This window comes from Glycine max, chromosome 16, assembly GCF_000004515.6.
Source record: "Glycine max cultivar Williams 82 chromosome 16, Glycine_max_v4.0, whole genome shotgun sequence".
NCBI lineage: Eukaryota > Viridiplantae > Streptophyta > Magnoliopsida > Fabales > Fabaceae > Glycine > Glycine max.
In genome coordinates this window covers 33,580,310-33,590,435 of record NC_038252.2, presented here as the reverse complement: position 1 = coordinate 33,590,435, position 10,126 = coordinate 33,580,310, and the positions used below count along the sequence as shown (strand labels likewise).

General features: G+C 31.7%; 1 protein-coding gene across 1 annotated transcript; it reads left to right on the top strand.

Annotated features, from left to right (window-relative positions):
• Nucleotides 1–4,577: 4,577 nt before the first annotated feature.
• LOC100816885 (S-type anion channel SLAH3) lies at nt 4,578–9,706 on the top strand. Its single transcript, XM_026126275.2, has 6 exons — nt 4,578–4,829; nt 5,870–6,011; nt 6,214–6,687; nt 7,577–8,347; nt 8,908–8,939; nt 9,024–9,706. Exons 2-6 carry the CDS (start codon nt 5,877–5,879, stop codon nt 9,403–9,405), a joined length of 1,794 nt encoding a protein of 597 aa, XP_025982060.1. The 5' UTR covers nt 4,578–4,829; nt 5,870–5,876; the 3' UTR covers nt 9,406–9,706.
• Nucleotides 9,707–10,126: the final 420 nt, after the last annotated feature.

Genomic DNA, 10,126 nt, shown 5'->3' with positions numbered 1-10,126 from the left:
GTTAGCATTGTCTTAGTGGATTTAGCTTAGTTGACTTACAATTTGACATTTGCGGCTCACTTTAATTAATGCATAAAGGTAATTTTAGGATTCGTTTGAAATGGAAGTGAGTTTTTAATTTTTTTTTCTTAGTTTTTAAATGTAATTTTAAAACAAAAAAATATTTTAAAATTAAAAATTGAAAAAACTAAAACTTACCACATTTAATTTTAAGATCTGATTTTAAACTTTTTTGAAATTAAAATTAAAAACTAATTACTTTTAAAAATTATAAAATTCAAAACTAAAAATCACTCCGAACGTAGCCTTAATTTTGATAGTTTGTTGACATAATAACACTTTGGATCAAATCTTACAAAGACTTTGATGCAATAAATAGTATGGTAATTGTACTCGAATAAGACAAAGGTTCGAATCCACGAGCATGTGAGAATAATAGGGAAATTTGTAGTCTACTTGTCTGCGGTATTTGTCATATATACCTGTGGAAATAATTGCTGAAAAAAGAGATAGTATTTCTTTTTAATATATCACATATATCTTTTTATTGGAGATAATCTTGCTGATAGGATATAACTCATCTTTTTTACTCTCTTGTTCATATATCGTTGTGTTAGTTTGTTTTAAATAGAACAAGAAAAATAATAAATATACCAAAAGAAAATAATAATTTTATAAAATCATTAATTTATTTATATATTATTTTGTTTACTATTAATATTATAAAAGACATAAGTAAAACAAAGTAATTAATATTACATTAAAAAACTAAAATAATAATTTTTTTAGGATAATTTTTTTTATCTTACATGATAATTATAATAAGACTATAGGAATAATATTTAATGCAAGGCTAAAATTTGAAACTACTTGTAAAATTATAATGATTCACAACAGAAAAAAAATTATTTTTTATACTAATTTCAACACAGTTACTCTTATGAAATTTAACCTTCTAACTATCGAGATAAGTCCAAAACTTCTTAAAACAACCTTTAAACTCCACAAATTTGCAAACTAGCTTCTCCCATAATAATAAGCATAATGCAAAGAGAGAACTAACACAATCCTGACCAATATAATTTAAAACGTGGACATTACAAATTCAATTGATTAGAACAATATAAGGAATAGAAAAGGGGCAAGAGGATTCTCAAACCTAAGTCCCCTTGACATCTAAATTTCATTAACAGACTGCCATTCAAAAATCAAATATGTCGTCCATCATATATATATTATCCAAAAAAGTCCAACTAATAGAATAATATATATTTTTTAAAATCAAACTTTCAAAATCATGCAGTCCTTTTTTTTCCTCTTCTTCCAAATCAATCAGCTTATCACTAACCACCAGAACATGCACCATGTCTATAAGGAAAAAAAGCGGGTTGGCAACTTATTTAAAAGAGTGTTCCGCTGATCAATCCTATTTACAATGTAATTGAATTGGATGAATATATATACTGCAACTAGGTTCAAAATAAATTTTTTGATTTTTTATAAAGAAAAATTTAAATAAATTAAATTCTGAAACTTACTGTAATCAAAACATGTTTTAAGATACTTATAGATTATTTATTAATAAGATTCTTGGAGATAAGAGTACAATACTTATCAATTGAACTAATTTTTATTGACTAAATTCTAAATGATTGTACCAAGAAATAGATTCTACATTTTAGGCGCGGAAGAAAAAATGTCAACTTAAGTAAGACAACCTTGGTGAGAATCCAATGTCTCAAAAACTGGCATGTTCTATGAACATTCACGACACTTAGATATAGGACTACATAACAATATTTATTCTTCAAGATCCCAGAAATTTAGATACATAGTACTTGTTGTGTACCAAGCCGAGGCATATTTGATTGTTTACAGATCATCAAACAGATAGAAAGAAAGAGGCGTGTCATTTAGTGGCATATCTTATTTTTTTTAGCTGTAAGTGGGGACTGCACTGTAACCTTCCTGTGCCAGCGATGGTGCATGTGGCATAATTCACACCACGCCTTTGACTTATTATTATTCAGGTTCTCCATGTTGCTATCATAGCAAAGCCTATTATATTCCTTGGCTGTCGGAAATTGACCCTATGAATTATTTTAGTTCGATCACATATATATCCATGACAGTACAACCGGAAATATACACATTTAATATTTGTTTGTTGAAATTCATCCAAAAAATTTGTTCGTTGAAAATATTGGTATGTTCAAATTGACGTGTTATCGCATTAAAATATTTATATATTTCGTTGAAATTACACTTTAACTTCACTTAGTAGACGATAATCCTCCTCAGGGTGATCTCTAGCAAGACGCACAAGGGTTAATTAGTCGAATAGCTACCATAGATTAAAATAGTTTTCTATATAAATTAGTACAATAAATCTCTTAATAGGTGAGTTTCTGCTCACAACTCTAATATGTTGTTGGCGCCTTCTTTAGTAGTATTGGCACATACCCTCATTCTACCACGTTTTATAACAAAAAAAGACTAATGAATTTATTGTAAATGTTATAATTAATTGAAATAGAATATACTGATTGGTTCATAATGTTATTTTGTTGCGGTATTCAATTTGCTTTGTCTTGTCATAATTTTTTTATTTTTTATTTATTCACCGAACTATAATGAAAGTTAAGTGATAATAATTTATCGCTATATTATATTACGCGCTAACCTATATTGTTTTTTAAACGTTGAACCAGCATGCAAAACAAGGACTTGTTGGTGTTTTGCCGTGAATTATTTATTCATTTGTTTTCCTCTCGTCGTTGACTGTGATTTCTTAGAAGCTCTCATCACCTTAATTAACGCATTTATAATTACATTTTATGTCAACATTATTGTATATGGTTGTCACTTACTATACTGACTGCAGATTAACTATTTTCTTTCATGGTGATCAGATTGTAATATAGCGTCCTTAATTTGGGCCTTGCTCCTCTTGTAACTAACAATTTTTTTAGACCCATGCAGTACTTAACCAGATTTCTTTAGATTTTATCCTAATATTTCTCTTGTTCAAAGTGTTAATTTGTCCTAATAGTACGTTTTCTAACATGGACACTCCTCGATATTAATATGTCCAGCACATGTTCAGCACTTCTAATTAATTGGATGCCCAATTAATTGGATGTTCTGCACTTCTAATTATTATACATATTTTTATAATTAGAAAAAATAATATCTCTTAACTTATGATATATTAAAATAGAATTTATAAAATTAATGAAATAAAATAAATGTCTTAATGATTTATTATTTTATCCTTAAATAAAAAGTTATGAATTTAATTCCTACCAAAAAAAATTTATTTTTCACTTTATTTAACCCCTTATTACATAAGTTCATATCAATTGTTTATATAAGCATCACTCAATAACAATATGCTAAGTCAAAGTTAATGTTTGACTTTGGATGATCAACTAACCAAAGGATCAAAATTACTTATTGTGAAAAATAAGAGAACTAAATGTCTTGATTTAAAAATAGGTAACAAAAATTATAAATTTAAAATTATAGGAACCAAAATTACAATTTAATCAAGATGTTTATATTTCATTTCATTAAAATATCTCTCTTTATGTGCCTATATGATGTCCATGTATCCTATATCTTAGGCATTAATAATGTGAAAGTGTCCATTTTTTTTGTCAAGTCCTATGTTGTGCTTTAAAGGTTTTTACTTTCAATTTGTAAGCTTTGTCTCATTTTTTTAAACAACTTTAAAAAACTAAATATGATAGGTGTTAGGATTTTAAAGGAAGGAATTCCTTGGGGTTTCAAAGAAGACCAAAACATAACTAGCAAATGAATGAATCAATTAGTTTGGGGTTGTTGTAATTTAACTAATGTCAGAGTCCGAGTTTTAAATGTAATTGTGTCAAATAATTAGAAGGAGAACTTTGATGCTCAGAGTAATCCTACCCAATTCGAACAAAGATTATCTCCCTCGAGCATATATGTCATCTCAAACTAAAAGAAGACTGAAAAATATTTTCCTTGTAACCAAAGACGAATTGTAAAGTATACTTGATTTTTGTTTATTTGTTTTGCTAATATCATGAATTTGAGTAGTTTTCACTTTAGTTCACAAAGTGAGTTGGTGTGACATCTTCCGTGCTGAACATGTCTTCCTTTGTAGATAAATTCCTAAGGTTCAAACCCGAAATCGCTCCATTCAAATTTAGCAACAAGTGTAGCCGTGTCTTTGCTGTACTAATAAGGACTGAATGTGAAACTCGAAACCGTGCCAATCCTTTTGACTATGGCTGCAGCTGGCGCTTACTTCAAACTAACTCAAACTTTTGATATGCTTGCTAATAGATGTTACCATAAAATCGGAATGCACCATCACCACTGTGATCAATTGTAGGCCAACCACTCAATATTTTTTTTTAAATATCTTGTGTTCATCAAGAAAATAACTAAATTTATTAATGATTTGAAGTCATTTCGTAGTTAATATCTTCTTACCTGTCCTACAATAATGTTTTATGTTGCTTTGTCTTCTTCCTTGAACGTGTCTTTTTCAAACAAATAAGTTGCTGTGATTCTAATTAAAAAATGAGGACCTTTCAAGGTTACGGCTGCAAAGTACACTTGGCCTACCATAGCCTTAGACCATATATAATCATCTTCCCAATCCTATGACTTTAAGCCACATCTTTGTCCATCGTCATTTTTTTAAGCCTACGGTGCATTTTCTCTGGTGAATTCTAATCTTGTTCATATTTAAATTCTCACTTTTCGATCATCAACTCACAAGGAGGTTGTCCAAGATTTCTAGTAGTCCCGTGGCAGAGAAGAGAAAAGGCTTAAAGGTTATGATTCTTATTCTTTTTTCTTTTCTTTTAATTCTTGTGTTTCCTTACCTTGCACAGTGAACTTCTCCATTATCCAGTTATGTATTATGTGCATATAGTTATACTAATTAATCCAAACTTGTCAAGGGAGTCTAGCTCAGTTGGTTAAGCAATGTACGAGTTATTGTAAATCTCCTCTTCGATTACTACAGAAAAAATAAATATTAATCCAAACTTGAAGTCTGCAATGTGTTTATTGTTGAAAATTTTTTAGGTTGCATTTGCTTTGATTTCTTTTCTTCAAAGACTGATCTAATTTCCATTTCACCATTATTCAACTTTGGCATCATCATATGGAATATGGATCCATAGCCAATAGAAATTGAGTTGAATTAATAGCTGGGGAGTGTTTCATTTATTGCTTCATCCAAGACAGATTAATGCTAACAGTGTTTCAGAGAAGATGGAAGGGACTGAAATTTGACATCTCTGCGGTCATTATCCTATAATGCTTGCTGTTACTCATCAACTCCCTCTTGTCCATTTTTTGTGGGGATTGGGAAAAGACCTTCTCCTGTTTTATTAATATAGCAGACAAGAACCTTTCACAAAGAAGGAAGGCTCCTCAATTGAAAAAAAGATATTCGCATATTCACTGATTTTGACTCTAGCAATGAATGCCCTTTGGATTTGCTGTACCTATCAGGAACATAGTTTTTGACTTTTTATGAAAAAAATAAGTCATTTGTGAACTAAGTGGATGACTGTGATCATCCTATTTTCATGTACAAGATTGTCTTTATGACTTTGTGTCTATAATGAGAACAAGATATAATTGATAGCCGATGCATATTTCTTTGTCAACCCATCTCTTCTTTTTGTTCACTGTCTAATTTGGATCTGAATTTTGCCAGCTCTACTTGTTTCTACATCTATGCTTACCAGTGAGATCATCTGAATTAGAGGCAAAGCTATATGTTAAATTTTATTTGATCATATCTGATGTAACTTCTCATTAATAAGTAAAGTACAAAGCGAGTCTAACACACCTTTCTCAGATCTAGCATGGAAAACAACATAAACATTGAAATTGCAGAACAAGGCTCTCCTGAAGTTCCATCACTCATAAGGTATATATCATCAAGTGATGTTGCGGGCTTTGACACTGCTGACTCTCAACCTCCCAGCCCATATGCCCAAGTAAGACTCTTTTTCAAGCACTTCACCTGTATAATTGAATACTACAAAGCCAATTTCCAAAAATTGAGTTTTTTTTTTTCATGCCATGTAAAATTTAGAATACCTGTATTATTTAAAATTCATAGTAATTTACAATATACCTTTTTAATGTTTCTAATTTAAGAAATTAGTAAAATCCAACTTTTTCTCTTGTTTGTGATAGGGAAGTGAAGAAACCTCACCAAGAAGACAACATGATGAACCTGTAGTCATCAATCATCAAAGGAAGTATTCTATCAGCATGCCACTTTCTTCTGAACAAGTTCAGCTTCAACCACTGGACAACAAAACAGATGGTATTCCCATTTCCTCTTCTCAATCAGGAACTGCTAACTCCAACCATCCACAGGCATCAAAATGTTACTCTCAACCAATGCCAAAAGGCTATGTGCCCCAAGAGGCAGATAATGGAGTCAAAATAGATAACCATCCTGGCATCAAAGCATTCAAGGACAAGAGGTTTGATTCTTTTAAAACATGGTCTGGAAGACTTGAGAGACAATTAACAATTCTACGTGGAAAGTCACCCAGAGCAACTGCACAAGATGGTAACAACAACTCCAGTAGTACTGATAGGCCATTACCTGTGGATCGGTATTTTGATGCATTGGAAGGTCCAGAGTTAGAAACTCTCAGGGTATGTGATTAGCTTCTAATATTCTATCAATTCAAATCTAGTTGTGAGATATAATATAACTAAAATAATTAATAACATAGATCATGCAATTTTTGGAAATAAAAAAATTAGCCTCCATTTCCAAAAGATCCAAAATCTTTTTCTGATTACTGTCTTGTGTCTTAATCTTAAATGAAACTTAGTCTAACATGCAAGTATATTTATTTAGACATGAGTGAATCACTCTGATCCATGACTTACCAGAACATAGCTAGAAAAACTGCTTATGGGTTAAGCACTCCCGACGCTCGCTATTTTCATTTTCAAGACTCGTTATCAATTGGTATTAGAACTGGTTGTCAATGTCTCGAAAAAGACTACTTACAGATGGATTCACCATAAAGGCTATAGAGTGCATCTGATAAGACATCGGCGCTCAGGGGTGCTGCCATGATAAGGTATTATGATAGAGTGCATCTGATGGTATTAGGTATTATGAAGTACTTTTGTCTCACATTGGGCAGTATAAGTTGTTTGGTGGAGTACTTAAGTAGCTCGGTTCTTATTACTTTCAGTTTTTAAGGTGTTTTCCAAATCAAATTTCTTGCATGTAAGAACTTTTTGGAGGCTTTATAATGGTTTTGTGGTAAAAAGAGAAGGGAAGGAGAAAAAAGTGGTGGGTTTGATTCTCCGGCCCCACTAACAAAAAACTAATAATTAACAACTAAGATTTGCAAAAACTAAGAACCTTTTGTGGACATATTTCATTTGCATGAAATCAACAATACCATAATTTACTAATTGAATATCCAAATTTTACGGAATTTCCCTTTCTTTTCCCTAAAATTTCCTAAGTTTGATTGTTTGTGCATATTGAAGATTATAACATTTTGTTTTCCTACTCTAACAGGCTTCAGAAGAGACAGTGCTTCCTCAGGACAAGCAATGGCCATTTCTTCTTCGGTTTCCTATTTCATCCTTTGGTATATGCCTTGGAGTTAGCAGCCAAGCAATTCTCTGGAAAGCACTGGCCACATCTCCTTCCACTCAATTTCTTCACATAAGCCTCAAAGTCAACTTAATCTTATGGTTCATATCAATTGCTCTTGTTACCACAGTTTTCACCATCTATCTTCTAAAAATCATTCTCTACTTTGAAGCAGTTCGTCGTGAGTACTACCATCCAATCCGTGTCAACTTCTTCTTTGCACCATGGATAGCTCTCTTGTTCTTGGCTCTTGGAGTTCCACCATCAGTTACCAAAGACTTGCTCCATGTTCTTTGGTACATTCTAATGACACCAATATTGTGTCTTGAACTTAAGATCTATGGACAGTGGATGTCTGGGGGCCAGAGGAGGCTCTCTAAGGTGGCCAATCCAACAAACCATTTATCAATTGTTGGAAACTTTGTAGGGGCATTACTTGGGGCTTCAATGGGCCTAAAAGAAGGGCCCATTTTCTTCTTTGCCATTGGCCTGGCCCACTACACTGTCATGTTTGTAACTCTCTACCAGAGACTTCCAACAAATGAGACCCTCCCAAAAGAGCTCCATCCTGTGTTCTTTCTGTTTGTTGCAGCACCTAGTGTTGCTTCTATGGCATGGGCCAATATTCAGGGTTCTTTTGATTATGGATCTCGAATTGCCTATTTCATTGCCCTCTTCCTTTATTTTTCATTGGTAAGTTATTTTATCTTTTTCACCCTTGTATATTAAAATAGGAATGATTATTTAATCACACTTATACCTTAGCTGTTTAGAAAATTGCACTTCCCTTACATTTGTAGTTTTAAAGGTACCCTGTGTAAGATCTGTTCTTAAAAGTAGAAGATGAACTTGTAATATGACAATCAAACATGTAACAGTAATACTAAAATGAGGTGACTATAATTTTAAGTAGGGTTTAAGTATAGGTTTAATTTGACATTTTGTCAGCATAAAGATTTTTACAGTGTTAATTAATAAGAAATCACTCAAGATATAATTTTTAAAGTAATTATCAGAAAAGTTAACAGATTTTACTTATATTACAAGTCATGACTAGATGATATTTTAAACAACTTTACCGTGTCAGTATATTCCAGATAAATTGCTTAGTATAATTAGTACTAATCGCAGCACAAATCAATGTTATTAGCCTTTTCTAATATTCATAATCATTTTTGTTTAGTTTTCATATATATTTTGTATAAATTTCACATGCATATCAAAATTACTTAGTAGTTTCACATGTTTTGCAGGCTGTCCGGATCAATTTTTTCAGAGGATTCACGTATGTTACATCTACTTTTTCTTATATTGTTTACTTTATACTATAGAACTTTTCTGACAATTTTTTTTGGATGTTATTCTGCAGATTCTCTCTTGCATGGTGGGCCTATACTTTTCCAATGACTGGTGCAGCAATTGCAACCGTTAGATACTCAAATCGGGTCACAAATCCAGTTACCAAGACACTGTGTGTCATACTGAGTCTCATCTCCACACTCATAGTAATAGCTTTGCTTGTATCAACTATATTGCATGGCTTTGTCTTCAGAAACCTCTTCCCCAATGACCTTGCCATTGCCATAAGTTACAGAAAGAGAAGGCCACAAAAGAAGTGGCTAGGTCTTAGATACAGGAGCCATGATTCCAAAGAGATTGAAAATTACTTGAAGTTTGTGAACTCGGATAAAATTGATTTAGAAGCTTCTGCCCCACTACCAAATGGCACAGAAGATACTCCATCTATCTGAGGATATTTGCTGTTATAGTAATGTGTCCTTTGAAAGACACAGAAATTTAGTTATGAGTTGCTTGCCTAATAATCTTTATTAGTCACACATGTGAGGAACAAAAGTAGGAGTTTGACTGTTCCAGTGACCATGTATCTGTAGAATATAAAGGTTTGTGTAGGAAGAGCAGTTTTTTTTTTTTTGTAGAAACAGTTCCCACCATTATATATATTTTGTAAAATGAGCGAGTTGTTGTACTATATGAATAAATAATCAGAATCATAGAGTCAAAGGAAATGAATGGCAAAGGATGGGCTTTGCATATCCACTTAGCACAAATGTGGTGTCCTTTGGATCTAATCAGATTGGACCAAACATGCTTTCAATGCATGTATAGGATGATATAAACATATTTTCTCACTTTTCAGATATAACATATGGGGTTTTTAAAATAGGAGTCAATTCCTCAATAAATAAATAAATAATACTAATTACTCCTGAAATATTATAAAATTACACAATTTCTCCATGCTCTTATCTATTCTTACACTTTCTTGATTTTTAAAATATATACACTAATACTTATTTATATATAATTATACTAACTTCCTTAATTGATTGAAAAACATTATACTGTTACTAATAAAGCAGATTTTTTTTTAATTTCACACAACCTAAATGATGATTAGTGTAATTTACTATGAAAAATCTGGGCCGTTGTACAGTACAAAGAAATTCGGTA

Bases quoted from the DNA above. Each gene is read 5' to 3' on its own strand.
- LOC100816885 (XM_026126275.2), top strand. From the start codon at position 5,877: ATGGAAAACAACATAAACATTGAAATTGCAGAACAAGGCTCTCCTGAA. The intron at 6,688-7,576 runs GTATGTGATTAG...CTACTCTAACAG, and splicing joins CAGAGTTAGAAACTCTCAGG to GCTTCAGAAGAGACAGTGCT. The intron at 8,348-8,907 runs GTAAGTTATTTT...CATGTTTTGCAG, and splicing joins TCTTCCTTTATTTTTCATTG to GCTGTCCGGATCAATTTTTT.